This window comes from Geotrypetes seraphini, chromosome 5, assembly GCF_902459505.1.
Source record: "Geotrypetes seraphini chromosome 5, aGeoSer1.1, whole genome shotgun sequence".
In the NCBI taxonomy this organism is placed as follows: Eukaryota; Metazoa; Chordata; class Amphibia; order Gymnophiona; family Dermophiidae; genus Geotrypetes; species Geotrypetes seraphini.
The window spans coordinates 82,798,001-82,817,081 of record NC_047088.1 but is presented as its reverse complement, the minus strand read 5'-3'; the positions used below and the strand labels follow the sequence as shown (position 1 = coordinate 82,817,081).

Genomic DNA, 19,081 nt, shown 5'->3' with positions numbered 1-19,081 from the left:
TTTTCCTACATAGTTCCCACCCCGCCGACGTCCGATTCACCCCCCCCCCCAGCAGGACCGCTCACACCCCCACCCCGAACGACCGCTCGCACGCGCTCCCACCCGCACCCGCGATCGGAGCAAGAGGGAGCCCAAGCCCTCTTGCCCGGCCGACTCCCCAACAATATCGGCCCAGGAGGGAGCCCAAACCCTCCTGGCCACGGCGACCCCCTACCCCCACCCCGCACTACATTACGGGCAGGAGGGATCCCAGGCCCTCCTGCCCTCGACGCAAACCCCCCTCCCTCCCTCCAACGACCGCCCCAACCAAGAACCTCCGACCGCCCCCCCCAGCCGACCCGCGACCCCCCTGGCAGACCCCCACCCCCCTTCCCCGTACCTTTGCTAGTTGGCCGGACAGACGGGAGCCAAACCCGCCTGTCCGGCAGGCAGCCAACGACGGAATGAGGCCGGATTGGCCCATCCGTCCCAAAGCTCCGCCTACTGGTGGGGCCTAAGGCGCGTGGAATGACACAGATCTGGTCAGCCAGTCGTCCAGGCATGGGTGAACTTGCAAGCTCGTCTTGCATAGTTGGGTAGCTACCACCACCATCACTTTGCCAGCCCAAAGGAAAGAGCCGAGAACTGGTAATGATTTTCCAGGACATGAAATCTTAAGAACTTTCTGTGTTTTGGAAAGAGGGAATGTGCAGGCAGGCCTCCTTCAAATCCAGCGAGGTCAGAAATTCCTACGGTGCCACCACCTCTATGATTGATTGCACTGTCTCCATTCGGAAGTGCGGCACTTTCAATGCTCCACTGACGTGTGTAAGCTCCAGAATGGATCTCCACTCATCCGAGTCTTTCTTGGGCATGACGAAGTATATGGAGTATCTGCCCGAGCCTGAATCTTTGGATGGCACAGACTCTATGGCATAACTATCTAACAGCCTCTTGCTTGCCTTCTCTGGTCACCCTGTCGGGAAATCCACAAACCAGTCCATTAACCCTTTCAGGACCATAAGGATCGTAGGCCAATTTTTGTGGTTTTGACGACATTTTTATGGTAAAAAGGGCTTGCAGATGCCAAAAAATTGATTTTTTTTTGTGAAATATCATTATTTTTATTTAAAAAAATCACACTTCTGGCTTATGGACAGTGTGGCAAGTGAATCTTCTCGTCAATCTGGCAACGACGCTAATGAATGAATGTCGGAACCAGTTTGTTTACATAAAGGCAGTATCATATGGAATCCGTACATATCAAATTTAGAACTGTAGACTATCCCAATCAAAATTTATAGGATTTTAAAGTTATGGGACAAATATGTCCCTTGGTCCTGAAAGGGTTAAGGGCTGGGTGAATTCAAACTTGTAACCATTCTGAATGATTTCTAACATCCAACGGTCTGATAAGATCTGTACCCATTCCAAAAGACATCCCCTTATCTTCAAGGGAACTGCTCAGTCTAGACATGGCGTTATTGTGCTTTCTTGGAGGTTGGAGTGGAATGAGAACTGGAGGCTTGGCTCTGCCTGGGACCTGAGAATCTCGTCTGGCTCTCTGGAAGCATTTACAAGAGGACCTACCTGAGTACTGCTGAAAGAGCCTGAAGCCACAAAAATTAGACCACCCAGAGCCTCTAGAGGCTCACAGTCTGCTGTCAGGTAGAGATTTCAGTCAATGATCTGCCACGCTGGTCATGAGATCATCCAATCCCTTTCCAAACAACATTTGTCCGTTGAAAGGAAATCTACTAAGGGTAGCCGTGGAGGAGGAATCCCCAGCCCATTGTCTGATCCAGAGCATTCTGCAGGCTGAAATTGAATAAGCCAAAACTTTGCTCATGACTCTGATGATGTCATAGAGAGCATAGGCTATGCAATCCACTCCAGCTAATAGGATCTGGGGCAAAGTCTTGCCCTCAGCCAGTTCAAACCCCAGCAACCAGGTATGACAGGCACATATCACAAAGGAAGCTGCTGCTGCTGCCTTGATTCCCAAGGCTAGCGCTTTGAATTGTCTTTTAAGAATCACTTCCACTCTGCGATCCTGCATATACTTTAATCACACCTCCCTCATTTGGAAGGGACATGTGTTTGGTTACCTGCGCAACTAAGGGCTTGAGCTGAACGAACAGCTCCTGACACTCCTGTGCCATCAGATATAGCCAATTAATCTTAAATCCCCAAATGTGGAAAAAGGTCCTTAAAAGATACAATAGTCAAAAAGTAGGGCTACAGCCAAGCCATTATCTTAGCTACTTTAATGCTCTGTGACTAAAGAAATATACAGATCAGAAAGGTTCTGAGGCGGCCCCCAATGGGAAGAAGGCCTGACAGCGGAGCGGAGGGGGCCAGCCCCATCCGCGTATCCCGTCAAAAAGACGGGGACGGCTTGGCAGCCGCAGGTGGCTGGGACTTGGGCAAAGCCCTAGGATGAGCCTGCTGACGCCGGGGCGGAGGCCGCGAAAAAGCTGGAGTGGACTTCTGCGGGTAGCAGCGCGGGAGGGCCCGGAAAGGTCTAGAAGCGGGTGGCTTAGGTTTTGGCCAAACAAGAGAAGCAAACGACCTATCATGCTCCGAGAGGCGCTTCGTAGCCGCTTCGATGGTATCATCAAATAGCTCCTTACCAACACAGGGGAGGTTCGCCAACCGATCCTGTAAGTTAGGGTCCATGTCGACCAGGCGCAACCAAGCCAGCCGACGCATGGCCACAGCAAAGGCGACGCATGGCCACAGCAAAGGCGGCGACCCTGGAGGAAAGTTCGAAGCCATCATAGGCTGCATGGAACAGATGGAGGCGTAGATTGGATAAATCCTCTAGGAGCAGGCCAAACGCCCCTCGACGGGAGGCCGGCAAATCCGCCGTGAAAGCTCCCAATAGTCCAATCAGGTGTTTCAGAAGGACGTAAATGTAAAAGTATAGTTTAGCACCCTAGAGGCCATCATCGAGTTCTGGTATAGCCTCCTGCCAAACTTATCCAGGGTCCTGCCCTCACGACCCAGAGGGACCGCCGCGGAGACCTGGGAGGGGTGAGCCTTTTTCAAAGAGGATTCCAACAGCAGCGACTGGTGAGATAGTTGCAGTTGCTCAAACCCCGGGCAAGGCACCGTACGGTACTTTGACTCCATCTTAGAGGGGACAGCCGTCACCATATAGGGAGTCTCCAGGTTCCTGATAAAGGTCTGCCGGAGCACAGGGTTCAACGGCAGCCGAAGGGACTCCCTAGGCGGAGACGGCATATTCAGCTCCGCCAGAAACTCTTTAGAATACCTCGAGTCGGACTGGAGGTCTAAGTCAAGTGCGCGACCCATGTCCTGGACAAATCGAGTGAAAGAGGGGCGAGACGCTCCCGGAGCCCCGTGAGGGGACGGCGAACGTGACCTCCGCCTCGCAGAAAAGGAAGGGGAAGCCTCCCTCGAGTAACGAGGCTCCCGCTCCGACCCGTACTCCGATACCGGGGAGACACTCGGGAAGCGCTCCGGGGTCGAGGACCTGCATCGCCTCGAGGAGCCCCTCGGGGACGCCGCCGGGGTACGGGGCACCGACCAACGTCGGGCCGGAGACCTGTCCCCGAACTCCCTCGGTGAAAGCCTGGAGCCTCGGAATGGAGCCCCGGACCGAGGGGGAGTTAACAGAATCCGAGGGTTAGCGAGCGATAACTCAGCTACCCTCAGTGGTCCAGTACGAGACGTCGGGGAGCGGCCCCGCAGCGGAGGAGAACTCCGGGCCTTCTTGGAAGTTCTGCGGCCCGAGGACTCGACATGCTTCGACCGACGCTTCGCCCCGCGGAGCTCTGTGGGGGAAGAACGCCTCGAGCGCCTCGGCGAGGAATCCAAGGAGGACGAGAGGTGGCGAGACCGGCGCACCTTGTCCCGAGAGGCCTCGACACGGGGCTCAGGCTGGTCCGGCACACACGAGGTCGGGGCCGGGTGAAGGTGGGCCAGCACAGCGGACAGCTCCGATGATATCATCACCCGGAGCATGCATCGAGGGCATGTCCGAGGCTGCAGTACACTCCACCGAGGGCAACCTCGATTTAGAGTATTCCCGTGTGGTGGAGGCACTTCCCGAGAACTTGGAGGACTTTGCCGGGACCATAGGCAAGGAACTCCCACCATGCCCGGCCAGCGTCCCCGAGGCTGGCTTCTTCGCCGGCGTGGAACCTGAGAAAGGAAGAGGGGACTTACCCGGAGCCGAGGACTTCTGCGAACCCGAGGTCTTCGGGGTTGAGTCTCGAGGCAGGGCCGAGGAACCCAAGGCCGAGGTCAAGGCCGGGGCCGAGGTCGAGGGCTGGTCGGCGGCAAAAAGATCCGCCATGCGGGCCTTTCGTCAACGGAGGGCCCGGTGTTGAAGAGTAGCGCACCGGGGGCAGGACTCGGTCGGATGGTCGGCCCCCAGGCAGAGAATGCACCAGCGATGCGGGTCTGTGATGGACAAAAGACGATTGCACCTGGTGCACTTTTTGAAGTCGGTCAAAGGCCGGGACATAGAAAAATGTACAGGCCGCGGCCAACGAGGCCACGCAGCCGCGACAACCCGGGAGCCCCCGGGTTGACCAAAATGAACCGCGACTTCGCGACGAAGCAGGAAAAATAAACAACACTCGCACAGCGACTTCAAATTAAAGAAAATAAGAAAATCGCGGTGCTAGAAGGCACTTGGTGCAGAGCCTAAAAAATACAAGACTTCTTGGCTCCGCGGAAAAAAACGAACTGGAGACCATGAGGAGGGGATGCGCCCTCTAGTGGAGCAGGAAGGCACACATGCGTGGTGCAGCACAGCAAACTTGAATCTTTAATCAAGTTTGCTTGAAAAGCTGTCCGTGTCGGGGCTCCGTAGATGACGTCACCCACATGTGAGAATATCATGCCTGCTTGTCCTGGGATAAAGCCTCCTTCCATCTGACGTGCACAAGGAAAAACTGAAGTGGGCAACAGAGCCCTCTAGTGAAAGAGGGGAATTCAAAAGCTGGAGTGGATTCCTTCTACACTGCTTGCAAACATGGGGACATTACCCATACAACCAGAATGACACACCTAATGCACTAGAAACCAAATTGACACAGGAAAATGCTAGAAAAAGAGAATTCAAGTATATAAGGAGCAGAACATACACAGATCTCTTCTCTCTCACACACATACACATAGACACACTCACCCCTCTTCAGAAACCCACATAGCATGATATACACATTCATGCACACACATACCCCTCCTCAGACACTTACAGAAGGAGACACATTTTACTTAAATGTACATGTACACTGTACATGTGTAATAAGCCTATTTCTATATAAAATACTTTTTTCTAAGCCACTCCTCTCTGTTGTCTTACTGTGCTACAAGCAACCCCCATTGCCTTGAGAAGTGAATCTGGGACCAAAAGAAAGAAAAAGGAAACATAAGAACAAGATGAAAGACAAAAATTATAGCCTCAACTTCAACAGTTCCATGTAACATCCATTTTGATGGTATTCACAAAATTACTTTTATAGCTGTTCCTTGCTCTTTGGCCAGGTAAATTACCTTTATTTTCAATGCTCAGATAGCTACTTAGAGAAGCCCATGGTTGCTGAATGTAGACAGAACCACCATCACAAGCTGAGAAGTTAGAAGGGTCTTTACATGACTAATTGAAGGACTAATGAGCCATTAAAGATTCATTTCTGTAAATAACAAAAAAAAGTGTATGCTATTCTACTTATAGTAGGCAGGATGTGCTATCCCTTTAATTCCTCCATGCACAACTGGCCAGGAAAAACAGTCACTATGGCAACCTCAAGATAATAGTAATATAGTCAATAACAGCAGATAAAGACCTGAACGGTCCATCCAGTCTGCCCTGCAACTACATGCATTACAATTTCATGATTGAATTGTCTTTTTTTTACTTTGTTCAAGTTCGCCACTGAAGCTTACTCAAGCCTATTTAAACCATCTCTTTTTCAGGATTCAGACTGTGAAAGTTTGCCCATTCATATTCTAGTTAGAGATTCTGTGTTCATCCCACGCTTCTTTGAATTCTGTCACTGTTTTCCTCTCCACCACCTCCCTCAGGAGGTATTCCAGGCATCCACCACCCTCTCCGTGAAAAAGAATTTCCTAACATTACTCCTAAGTCTACCATCCCTCAGCCTCAAATTATGTCCTCTAGTTTTATCAATTTTCTTCCTCTAGAAAAGATTTGGTCCTATATTAATACCTTTCAAATATTTAAATGGCTGTATCATATCACCCCTGCCCCTCCTCTCCTCCAGATTATCCATGTTGAGGTCCTCCATCTCTTCTCATATTTCTTTTTGGTGCAGACAACCAACCATTTTCATTGCTTTCCCCATCAAGTCTTCTTATATCCTTGGCCAGATGTGGCCTCCAAAACTGAACACAATACTCCATGTGGGGCCTCAACAATGACCTGCAGATGGGCATCAACACCTCCTTTCTTCTGCTGGTAATGCCTCTCTCTATACAGCAGGGGTGTCAAAGTCCCTCCTCGAGGGCCACAATCCAGTCAGGTTTTCAGGATTTCCCCAATGAAAATGCATGAGATCTAGTAACATACAATGAAAGCAGTGCATGCAAATAGATCTCATGCATATTCATTGGGGAAATCCTGAAAACCCGACTGGATTGTGGCCCTCGAGGAAGCACTTTGACATCCTTGCTATACAGCCTAGCATCCTTCTGGCTACAGCCACCGCCTTGTCACATTGCTTTGTCAACTTCAGATTCTCAGACACTATCACCTCAAAGTCCCTCTCCCCGTCTATGCATATCAGCTTCTCGCCTCCCAGCACACACATCCCACTCAGATTTCTACTCCCCAAATGTATCACTTTGCACTGAATTTTAGTTGCCAAACATTAGACCACTCTTCCAATTTTTGCATGTTTTCCACTATATTACTAAGGTCACAAAAATGTACTGATAAATAACCAGTTATGTTCCCATTCTAAAGCATAACTAGGTACGTGCAGATCACTCCCACCTGTGCTGGTTCCAATCCTAAAAAGGTTCACAAGACTGCCACTGAAAGTCACAGCAGTTATTTTGACTGCGGAGGTGGCAAGGGCAGAAGTGAGAGAGTGATAAAATAGGCAAATAACCTTTGGGTGAGAGAGGAGGAGAGCATGGGACATAACCAAAATGCACCAAAATTTTCAGTCAAAATTAAAACAAGGATGAATGATAATTTCATGCTGATTTTAGCGCAGAAGCCAAAATCAAAACAAGGATGAATGAGAATTTCATGCTGATTTTAGCGCAGAAGCCAAAATCAAAACTCAGTTGGCTTGTGGTATATATCAGAACTTGTGTTTTACACTGTTTCAGATATGTAACATACATTTATAACTGAAACAGCATTACAAAATCACTGTGAGGGAAGCCATAGAGAATAGCACTAACACAGAAATTTGAAAAATGGAAATGAAATGAATGCCAATGGCAGGCTTTTACAAAGCTCATCTTCATAAAAGGACCCAAATGACACTTAAAACTCTGATTTTCAAACAACCTATTCCAGACTTTTGCACACCACTGTACATAAAATCCAGAGTTTTATTGTATATTATTGGATCTGAAAAAGACTCAGGTTGAAAACAGCCTACAAAGAATTCTCTTTGAAACAATTCCTTTTCAAGAAAAATTACTTCCATTGACATAATCAAAAGAAAGTAAATACAGCTTGGCTAAATATTTTTTAATTTTATTACACATGATGTAATATTTCCCAAACAAAGGGCTCCTTTAATAAACAGCAGTAGAGGTTTCTACCACGGGCTGGTGAGGTAAATGCTCCGACACTCAGGAATTCTATGAGCATCAGAGCATTTACCTCGCCAGCCAAAAGAAAATAAAGATCAAAGTAAAAATAGTGCAAAATTTATAAAGGTCTATAAAAGACACATGCAGCCCAAATTTAGATGGAACATAGTTGGGCCCTATGCAGCTCCAGTAGCATTTTAGAAAAGGATCTGCCAGGTTAGAGACCTTTCCAAATTTTACTATGTTCACCATGGTAACGTGACAGAAACAACCATTTTACAACTTAACATCTAAACATCAACAGAGGCAACTAAGTAATACACGTGTTGGCACTTAAACATCTAGGTCCTGAAATATGAACTTACACAAGTAAGTTCCAACACATAGGTTTATGTGTGTCATGCTGAAAGTCTATATTTCCTAGAGCTCCTCCTACAAAGCTGCTGTTGCGGTAATCGCTCCAACACCCATAGGGATTTAATGGGCCTCAGAGAATTTGCTGTGCGGCAGTCAGAACCACTGCTTTGTAAAATGGGGAGGGGGGTTTAATGCTCCCAAGTGCTGGGCCTGCAATAATTTGGCTCAACCGATTTGGGATGAGGAAAGAATATTGGGGGATCAAGGGGCAAACTTACCTAATCCTTCCTGTAAACCACTGCCAAAACATAGCCTTGCATTCCCCTTTTGAAACGGGGATTATATATATAAGCACTTACTACACATTTATATACAGGGTGGTCAAAAGTAGGTATACAGTATTTATTCATTATTTCTTTTTATTTTACAGGTGTTATGAAGAGCATTCATGTGAATCATGTGTATCAGTTACATAGGGTCTCTTCTATCAAACTGTGCTAGCAGTTTGTAGTGCGGTGAGCCACGCTGAATGGCCTGTGCTGCTCCTATGAGCATTGGGAGCAGCGCAGGCCATTCAGCGCGGCTCTCTACGCTAAAAACTGCTAGCGCAGTTTGATAGAAGAGGCCCATAGTTTTGCTTTTACTTGATTATTGCTCAGTAGTGTATCATACCTATTCAATACTGGTACAATAAAAATGAATAAATACTGAATACCTACTCAATACTGGTACAATAAAAATGAATAAATACTGAATACCTACCTTTGATCACCCTGAATATAAATCTTGGCTTTCTAAAAATTGGGGTTTCATGTGTAAATCTAGGGCCAAAAATCCAACACAAATTTGCATACCTAAGGCCCTCTTTTACAAAGGCGCACTAAGTGTTTTAGCATGGATTTGGTGCGCGCTAAATCAACACATGCGCTAACGCGTCCATAGGATAACATGCACGCTTTAGCGTTTAGCCCACGCTAAAAAACTTAGCGCACCTTTGTGAAAAGGGGTGTAAGAGTCATCAGACTGCAGCAAGTATTTTGCAGTTTTAAACTGAATTTGCATATTTTTAAATTTCCCTATGGAAAAAGAATCAATCAAGTGTAGAGAATTGAACTGGATTGTTATTAGAAAGATAAACAAAACATGAAAAACACTTAAAAAAATATTTCATTAAATACACAGGAATCTAAAAGAAATTAACTCCAGGACGTTTTTCTTTCAATCCTGCACAAAGAGTATATAAACAACTAAAATCAGATTTCACTGCTTAAAAAAATAAGTATTTAGCCTCACATGAACCTGATTTCTTGTATCTTTGTACTTTGGGTTGCATTAGCAACCAATTAAATCTTTGAGGTTTCACCTTGAACCAGCACTTACCTTAAAAAGTGTTACTTATATATTTTTTTTCCTATTGCCTGAGACTGTGCAATCCTTAAAACTGACTTACTGTTGTTCCCACAGGACATGAAAAAGATGTGCCCAGCAACCATGAAAAACTTGATGCAAGGTTACTAGTTCTGAAATCTAGTGGACTCAACTGTATGCCACGGAATGGCAAGTTGTGTTTTAACATCCGTTACCCTATGCAGCCTCATGGTGGAGTTCATTGGAAAAGAAAATAGCTAAAACCACTATCATCCTCAGCAGCGCAGGCCTTTCATTTGAAGTTGTTCCTGCCTACTGAGCCTGGGAAAAAAAGCTCTTTATGACGTAGGAGGAGCATAAACTATTTGGGTACGGTATTAGGGTTGACTAGGGCTCCGTAAGCAGCATGATAAGGTTAAAGGAGCAGCAATTCACCGATTAAGATTTCTATAACGCTACTATGGACGAGATTCGTGTAATCAGCAGACTGATGCTTTGTACTACAGTATAATCAAAATAAACGGATAGGAAGGTTAGGTCTCTACAGTGGTACTGAAAATAGAGGTTTTTGTTCTACCACTCTTTTTTTATATTTTTAAAAAAAAAAAACCACAGGGAGAGGAGTTCTATTGCTAGGGATGGCCTCCCTCCGAAGAGTCCAGCGTTTTAACAGTCAAACTGAAAACCTTGTAGCTCATAATAACGATCACGAAGAAACGGAAAGCTTATTTCAGAAAATCCATGTAACAAACTACAAAGAATGCAACTTCTTCCCAAGAAGCACTCTCTGAAGAATTCCCAAGATATAGATTTATCCAATTACTTAAAAATGTAAACATCACTTTTTCTCAGCAACGTTCCCCAACGCAACTACTGTACTCTTCTTGAAGGGAAAGTGAGACTTTGCGCCCCCTGCCCTCGGGGCCATTCATTACAACTCTCCTTCTATGCAGGTGCACAGCAGGGTCAACGTGTGACCCTTCGGCCTCCCTTCTCCTCACCTGTCTTGGAGCCACGCTGCTTCGCGGTCAACCTGGCCCGTAGGAAAGGCGGCAGCAACAGCCGAAATACCGACGCGCGAAATTGGGACATGACCACCGGTTCCCGTCGCTCTCACGCTGTCTTCACACTGCGCATGTGTCGTGCACGTGTCAGCGTTGCCAACAAGGACGAGCGGGGTTAACCTTACGCTTGCGTAGCTCTCGGTTCGAGAGGAGATGAAAGACCATAGAATTCTATTAAGATAGAAAGTCTCTGGGACGGATAAATCCCGGATACGGAAGGCATGAGGTGGGGGTGTAAGGGCGGCTTGCCCGTTTGGGTAAGGCGCGAATTTGTTTTCCCGGGTCATGCACAAGTACCTCGGCGCTGGACTCGGAACTCAAATGGCGTGTTTTTCACTACTCCCATATTCTACGTGAACGCTGGGCCGCACTTGGGCCACGTGTATTCTGCGCTCTTAGCGGATTCACTACATCGGGAGCGGGCGCTACGGGGTTGTGCGACCCGTCTCAGCACCGGTGAGCCTAAACTCCGTCCTACCTTGCAAGAGTTTACTGTAAAAAAAGGGTTTCACGTTCCATTGAGGGACACATACAGAAAGTATTATTATAGCTTTACCGCCTGAGCAGAGTAAGGCTGCCCACAGGATCCAGATTTCGTAGGACAGGATTGATCCAGTCCCGAGTTTACCCCATTGCATGTTGGGACTTGTGGTCTTGATTTTCTTACCCCACTCCAATCTGGCTTTCGCCACCCCCACCCCTATACCAGGGATCTCAAAGTCCCTCCTTGAGGGCCGCAATCCAGTCGGGTTTTCAGGATTTCCCAAATGAATATGCATTGATAGCAGTGCATGCACATAGATCTCATGCATATTAATTGGGGAAATTCTGAAAACACGACTGGATTGTGGCCCCTGCCCCTGCACAGAAACTTCCCTTGCTAATGTATCCAAATACCAGGCCAGATCCAAAGGCCTCTATTCTATCCTCATCATTCTCGATCTAGCTGCTGCTGCTTTCAACACTGTAGACATAGAAACATGATGGCAGATAAAGGCCAAAGGGCCCATCCAGTCTGCCCATCTGCAGTAACCATTATCTCTTCCTCTCTCTAACAGTTCCTAGGTGCCTATCCCAGGCTTTCTTGAAATCAGACACAGTCTCTGTCAACATCACCTCTACAAGGAGACTGTTCCATACATCTACCACCTTTTCTGTAAAAAAATATTTCCTTAGATTACCCCTTAGCCTATCACCTCTTAACTTCATCCTATGCTCTCTTATTCTAGAGCTTATTTTCAAATGAATGAGACTAGTGCGCATTTACGCCACGTAGGTATTTAAATGTCTCTATTAAATCTCCCCTCTCCAGCCTTTCCTCCAAAGTACAGTGGTGCCTCGCATAACGGACGCCTCGTACAGCGAACGCTGCGCATAACGAACTTTTTGTCTTGCTCCCTATAACGAACTTCGTTTCACACAACGAAGTCGCCCGAGGGGCCCGGGGGGGGGGGCGGAACTACTCTCGCCGCTTCCTAATGTGAGCCGGAAACAGCAGCACCCTCCTGTCTGAATGCAGTGTTCCATCATCTCCCTCCACCTTACCTTAGATGCCGAGTTTTCCGGCTTTCTTTTTCGGCCAGCCACACACTTTCAAAGAGCAGCACATGCGCGCATGCTCTGTTGTTCAATCTTCTCCTCTGACGCAACCGGAAACCGGAAGTTGCAGGAGAGGAGAACATTGATCAACTTCAGCAGCTGCGCGTGCACAGCTTTTTGAAAGCGTGCGGCTGGGTGAAAAAGAAAGCTGGCAAACTCTGCATATAAGGTGAGGTGGAGGGAGGGAAATGTAGGGCTGCAGAACGAATTATTTTGTTTTACATGTATTCTTATGGGAAAACAGGGCTGCAGAACGAATTATTTTGTTTTACATGTATTCTTATGGGAAAACGCGTTTCACACAACGAACGTTTCACATAACAAACTTGCTCCTGGAACGGATTAAGTTCGTTGTGTGAGGCACCACTGTATACAGATTGAGATCTTTAAGCCTGTTTCCATACGCCTTATGATGAAGACCACACATTTTAGTAGCCTTCCTCTGGATCGACTCCATCCTTTTTATATCTTTTTGAAGGTGAGGCCTCCAGAATTGTACACAGTATTCTAAATGAGGTCTCACCAGAGTCTTATACAGGGCATCGATATTGCCTTTTTCCTACTGGCCATACCTCTCCCTATGCAGCCTAGCATCCTTCTAACTTTCACCATCACCTTTTCAACCTGTTGGTCACCTTAAGGTCATCACAAATAACAACCAAGTCCCGCTCTTCTGTCATGCACATAAGTTCTTCACCCCCTAAACTGTACCGTTCCCTTGGATTTTTGCAGCCCAAAGGCATGACCTTGCATTTCTTAGCATTAAATTTTAGCTGCCAAATTTCAGACCATTCTTCAAGCTTCGCCAGATCTTCGTTATTCACACGCCATCCTGGGTGTCTACTCTATTGGAGATTTTGGTATCATCTACAAAGAGGCAAATCTTACCTGACAGTCCTGCAGCAATATTGTTTATAAAAATGTTAAAAAGAAGAGGCCCAAGAACAGAACCTTGAGGCACACCACTAGTAACATCCTTTTCCTCAGAGCGATCCCCATTGATCAGTACCCTCAGTTGCCTTCCACTCAACCAGTTCTTTACCCAGCCTGTCACTTTGGGACCCAGCCTGAGGGCATTAAGTTTATTTTATTAGACATCTGTGTGGAACACTGTCGAAGGCTTTGCTAAAATCTAAATACACTGCATCTAATGCACTCCCTCTAGCCAATTCTCTGGTCACCCAGTCAAAGAAATTGATCACATTTGTCTGACAAGACCTACCTCTAGTGAATCCATGTTGCCTCCAGTCCAGTCCTGTAATCCACAGGATTCCAGAAACTTCACCATTTTCTGTTTTAAAAGCGTTTCCATTAATTTGTTTATCACAGAAGTTAGACTTACCGGCCTGTAATTGCCTACTTTTTCCTTCCACTTTTGTGGAGAGGGACCACATCCGCTCTTCTCCAGTCCTCCAGCACCACTCCCGACTCTAGAGACTCATTGAATAAGTCAGTCAGCACCCTTAGATGTACATCATCTGACCCCATTGCTCCGTCTACTTTTATTTTAGCTAGCTCCTCACGAACACAACCCTCTGAAAATCGATCAGGGTCTACCACTCTTCCATCCCTATTCATGTTTGTCTTCTGTGATCCCGCTTCCGGTGCTTCAGCCGTGAACACAGAAGAGAAATATTTGTTAAGCAATTCAGCCTTTCCTTTATCAGCTTCTGTATATTTCTCCCCTTCACCTTTGAGTCTCACAATGCCACTTATGCACTTCCTATCACTTTTATCCACTACACTCCTCTTTTTTTTTTTTTTTTTTCTTTTTGCATCGAGGTGTTTTATAGGTGTTGAAACCTAAAACCAGTGGGTCATGTGATGCGCTTCACCTAGAAGGACGGGCCTGCACGCCTCTCCTGATCCTGTTGCCGTTTAACCTGCTTCTTTTCCCATTACGCTACTTTTTACCATTTTTTTTTAAGCCAGTGATCGCTTGGGGCTCCACCGGGGCTTCATACCGGTGCTCGTGTCTCGGCGGCTTCCGAGGGATGCCAGTTCGTGCCTCGAAGCCTGCTAAGCTTCTGAAAGGCCCCGCAACCACACCAGCTAAGATGGCGGCTCCCCGGTACTTCCACTCCAAGCTGAAGCCTTTGAGGAGCTTAAGAAGCATATCACGGCCTTTCTTGACGAAAAGCTCACGCGCCTCCAAACCACTGTGGATGGCATTAAAAACACCTTAGAAAGACAAGCCTCCAGACTTCAGCGAGTGGAAGACAGGGTTTTGGTGCATGATGATAGCACTGTGGCGCTGGAGGTTGGGGGCCCGGGCGCTGGAGGAGCGGTGCCATAAATTGGAAGACCGGGCAGAAGATCTTGAGAACCGTAGCCGCCGAAACAACATCCGGCTCATCGGTGTCCCGGAATCGGTGACCGACACGGCGCTGCTCTCCCTGGTTTCGACTTGGCTGCCCCATGAGTTGGAACTGGAGACCGGAGGTGGGCCCTTGCTGGTAGAAAGGGTGCACCGCATCGGGGCACGCCGCGAAGGGGAACAGCGGCCCAGACCGGTGATCGCTCGCATCCTCAACTTTGCTGATAAACACAGGCTTCTGACCCAATTCCGAGCGAAGGAGCAGGTCGCCTATGAGGGGCATCGCCTTCTAATGTTCCAGGATTATTCCATCCGGGTATCGGAGCAGCGGCGAGCGCTGGCGCTGTATTGTACCCAACTTCACCAGAAGCAGATTTAGTTCGCCTTGCAGTATCTTGCTAAGCTCCAGGTACATCATGACAACAGGGCACTCTACTTCACCACGCCGGAGGCCATCCGTGCCTTTTTGAAGGGGCTACCCCGCTGAGGGACTCTCTGCTGTGGGTGTTCTGGACTTCTACTATGGCAAGTGACATGTCGATTGGAGTGACGATTGGATCGGACCTTTCTTCCCTGAGAACTGGTACCTGCCGAGGGACTAGGCATTCCGCCTGTTTTTTCCTTATCATTTTTTGCTTTTTCTCTTCTTCCTTATTTTTTTATTCCTATTTTTCTGACCTAGAGACTGCTGGACTGCATGGATATCTTGTGCTCTGTTTCCTGGCATTGCTTCCCCCCTCCCCCTCCTTTCTCTACTGAGCTGTGGGCCTCGGTGAGCACCTGGAACCCTCTAGTGACGAGGTGTTGACAGTGGATATCTACTGGCTGGGAACGAGACAGCATTTATGGATTGTGTACTCTTGGGTTCCAAGTGCATTTTTTACTACTTTTTCTTTTCTTTTCTTCTAATATTGCTCCTTTACTAGGCTTGCGCTGTGAGCACATCGAGGGTTTTCATACCTTAGTTGGAGGACTGCTTTGCTTGGGGGGACCAAGGCCGTGAGAGGCTCTGGTCTGTTCGCTGAGGTACGGATCTGCTTTTGTGTTCTTCGGTTGCCTGCCACCCTTCAAGGTTTCCTGCTCTTGACACAGTTGAGGGGGGATTGGTGGGTTTGCCTTGGGTTGGGGGACCCGCGGATTGCTGAGGGGTCTGGGAACCGGTGGGCAGCGTTGACATATTGGTTACATGGGAAGGGATGTAGAGTAGTTCACATTCAGGGCTTTAGGGGGATACCTAGGGGTTAGAGGGACGGGGATGCTTTATCTTTCACTGAGGGGGGAGTTCAGTGCTTGAAGGGCTATTCAGAGAAAGGAACGGGGTTGCGGGGTTTTTCTTTTTGTTTCGTGCTGATATTCCACCACAGGATTGGGGGTAGGGTGGGCGGGTGAGTGCATTGAGTCCTTTTGGATACGAGGTTTTGGAAGTCGACGGGGAGACTTTCGGGGTGGTTGGAGAGGGGGTTCTGTGTGAATGTGGTATGGATGTGGTTGCTTGGCGTGGGGGGTAGGTGGGGGCTTAGGACAGGTTTGGGTGGGTTTGATGGCAGAATGGAGACGGGAGCTTTGGGAGCACTCCAGTTTTTTCTCTCTACTTTTCTGAGGAGTAGACCTAGCTGGGGGGGTCTGCTTCTTGTTCTGTTTGATATCCGTCACCCTCTGGGTGCAGTGCTGGCTCTTTTTGCTCAGCAGTTATGGTTAATTTGACTGTTGCTACTCTTAACGTTGATGGTATACATTCCCCAATGAAGCGCAAAAAAATTCTTACTTGGCTTCGACAGCATCGTGTTGATGTAGCGTTCCTACAAGAAACTCACCTATCTGCTGCCAAACATGAGAAACTGCACAGGGATGTGAGCTACTCTGCTTTTAATGGTAGACGGAAGGGGGTGGCAATTCTGACCCATAAGCACCTACCCTTACACGTTCATAAGACCATTAGGGATAAGGAGGGTCGGTACATTCTAGTGCTGGGGGAGCTATGGGGCTTTCAGTTTCTATTCTGTAATCTTTACGCCCCAAATGTCTATGACCATAAATTTTATTCTGGGCTCTTGGGTATAATAGCACAATATCCTACTTATCAATTGCTCGTTGGAGGGGACTTCAATATTACTGCTGACCCCACTTTGGATTGTTCTCCTGCCAAGCCGCATCCGAGGGATTCACTTCAACGGGTGGTGAACTTATTCTGTGAACACCTTGCGGTGGTCGATCCATGGAGAACGCTCCATCTTTTTGATGGGAGTACACGTTCTACTCTAACCCTCACAATATGTATTCTCGTCTGGATTACATTCTGGTGACTCATACTCTCTTCTCACGGGTGGAACGGGCCACCATTGTAGATACCCAACTTTCGGATCATTCGGCAGTTGTTCTCACCTTGGGGGATCACGGATCAGAGGGGGGATAGGACGTGGAGGTTTCCCGCGGCCTTCTATTCCGATAATGATTTTCATGCGTTTCTCCGGGCCCGAAAGCTTGGCTATGACCTGCATAACAATACCTCTGATGTAGACCCAGAGGTATTTTGTGATGTTTTCTAAGGCAGTGTTACGGGGCCATATCGTCCAATACATTGCCACTAAACGGAAGAAGCAGGAGGAGCAGCTCCTTGCTCTTTCAGCACAATTGGTGGCGCTGCGTCGGAGGCACCGGATGAGTCTGGATGGGTCGGAGGGCCAACAAATTAAAGCTATCCGTACTCAGATTAATGAGATCTTGGACTACCAAGCCTGCCAAGATATTTACTATCAAAAATTCCGTCTTTACCAATGGGGTGGTAAGGCGGGCAAGCTTCTGGCGAATTTGGTTCGACCCTACCGGAAAAAACAAATTATCCGCATGGTTAAGACTGCGGGGAGTGTGCTTCACTCGGGAGGCCCAAATTAGGGAGCAATTTGTAGAATTTTATAGTTCCCTCTATGCTCGGAGGGATTTTACTGATGAAAATCGGGATAATTTCTTCCGGGGCTTACACCTTCCGCGACTATCCGAGGATCAGGTAGAGCGCCTGAATGCCCCCATATCTCAGGAGGAAGTCCGTCTGGGGATAAAGAAGCTGACCCTTGCCAAATCTCCTGGTCCCGATGGGTTTGGCCTGGAATATTATAAACTCTTTGTCTGATTTACTAGCCCAACTTTTGGGGAACTACTTCAATCACCTGGCTGCCTCGGCTGTAATCTAGCTCATATTTCCTTGCTGAACCAGGATGTCAAGTTGTTGGCGGCTATCTTGGCGGCTCGGCTGAACTTGTACCTCTCCAGGCTCATAGGGGATGACCAGGTGGGGTTCGTCCCCCAACGTTATGCCTCTATGAATCTCCTCAAAGCGCTGACGGCGCTGCATGAGCACAGGGGCAAGGGAGGAACTTCCGCGATCGTCGGCCTTGATATGGAAAAGGCCTTCGATAGTATTTCCTGGCAGTATCTCTTTTGGATCTTACCGGAGTATGGCATTGATGGGCACTTCCTTCACTGGATTCAGGGCCTCTACACAGAGCCGCAGGCACGCCTTATTGTCAATGGTGGTTTATCGCCTCCCTTCCCACTGTGTAGGGGGATGCGCCAGGGTTGCCCCCTTTCGCCTTTATTGTTTGTCCTTGCTATCGAACTGTTAGCTATCAAAATACATTCCAGCCCTGAGCTCCAAGGTATCCGTATTGGGAAAGCGGAGTGTCGTATTACCTTATTTGCGGATGACATCTTGCTCTTCCTGGAGCAGGCCCCTCGCCACCTACTGGTGGCGTTGCATCTGGTGGCTGAGTTTGGTGCCATTTCGGATCTTCATGTCAATTGTGCGAAATCCGAACTGTTACCTCTGACGGGGATGGGGTGGGAGCCCTGGCATGATACGTTACAGATTCCTCCCATGCGAAAACCCATTGCAATATCTGACAATGTGGAGGATATGTGGTCGTCTCTGAAGTCCATCCTACATGAAGCAACAGACTGATACATAGAGACAGTAAGTAAACGCAGGAGAAACAAAAGACCCCAATGGTTCAGTAAAGAAATTTCAGACCTAGTTAAACAGAAAAAAGACGCATTTATCACCTACAAACATTTAGGCAGAGAGGGGGCGAAAGAGGACTATCTAGACAGATCCAAAGCTGTCAAAACAGCAGTCAGAGAAGCCAAACTCCAAATGGAGGAAGAGCTAGCACGGAAAATTAAGAAAGGGGATAAATCTTTCTTCAGCTATATTAGTGACAGGAAAAGAAACAAAGATGGGATAGTACGCCTGAAGCAATCGGACGGTAACTTTGCGGAATCAGATTCTGAGAAGGCAGAACTACTAAACAAATACTTCTGTTCAGTGTTCACCCGTGAAGCGCCAGGAGCTGGTCCACAGCTGCAGACGGGAGATAACCAGAAAGACCCGTTTCAAGATTTCGAATTTACACCCAGTAGCGTCTATGACGAACTATCAAGACTCAAAGTAAACAAAGCCATGGGACCGGATAACTTACACCCCAGAATGCTCAGGGAGTTAAGGGAAGTCCTGGCAGACCATTATCTGTTCTTTTCAATCTTTCCCTAAGCACAGGAAGGGTCCCCTTGGACTGGAAAACCGCCAACATAATCCCACTCCACAAAAAGGGCTGCAGGACAGAGACAGCAA

The 19,081-nt window shown here is 47.8% G+C and overlaps 2 protein-coding genes across 8 annotated transcripts in view; one reads left to right on the top strand and one right to left on the bottom strand.

The window, feature by feature from the left end:
• Positions 1–10,615, bottom strand: part of AIFM1 (apoptosis inducing factor mitochondria associated 1) — a 136,143-nt gene extending 125,528 nt beyond the window's left edge. For 3 of the 6 annotated variants that reach the window (XM_033945167.1, XM_033945168.1, XM_033945170.1), the window contains exon 1: positions 10,479–10,615. In XM_033945167.1, coding sequence (XP_033801058.1) covers positions 10,479–10,569 — 91 coding nt within the window. In that variant the 5' untranslated portion in view covers positions 10,570–10,615. Of the gene's footprint in view, positions 1–9,489; positions 9,809–10,478 lie in introns of those variants that run through there. The other 3 variants (XM_033945171.1, XM_033945172.1, XM_033945173.1) reach the window with 2 other exon arrangements.
• Positions 10,614–19,081, top strand: part of MARS2 (methionyl-tRNA synthetase 2, mitochondrial) — a 28,951-nt gene continuing 20,483 nt past the window's right edge. For both annotated transcript variants that reach the window (XM_033945176.1, XM_033945175.1), the window contains exon 1: positions 10,614–10,997. In XM_033945176.1, coding sequence (XP_033801067.1) covers positions 10,763–10,997 — 235 coding nt within the window. In that variant the 5' untranslated portion in view covers positions 10,614–10,762. The remainder of the gene's footprint in view (positions 10,998–19,081) is intronic.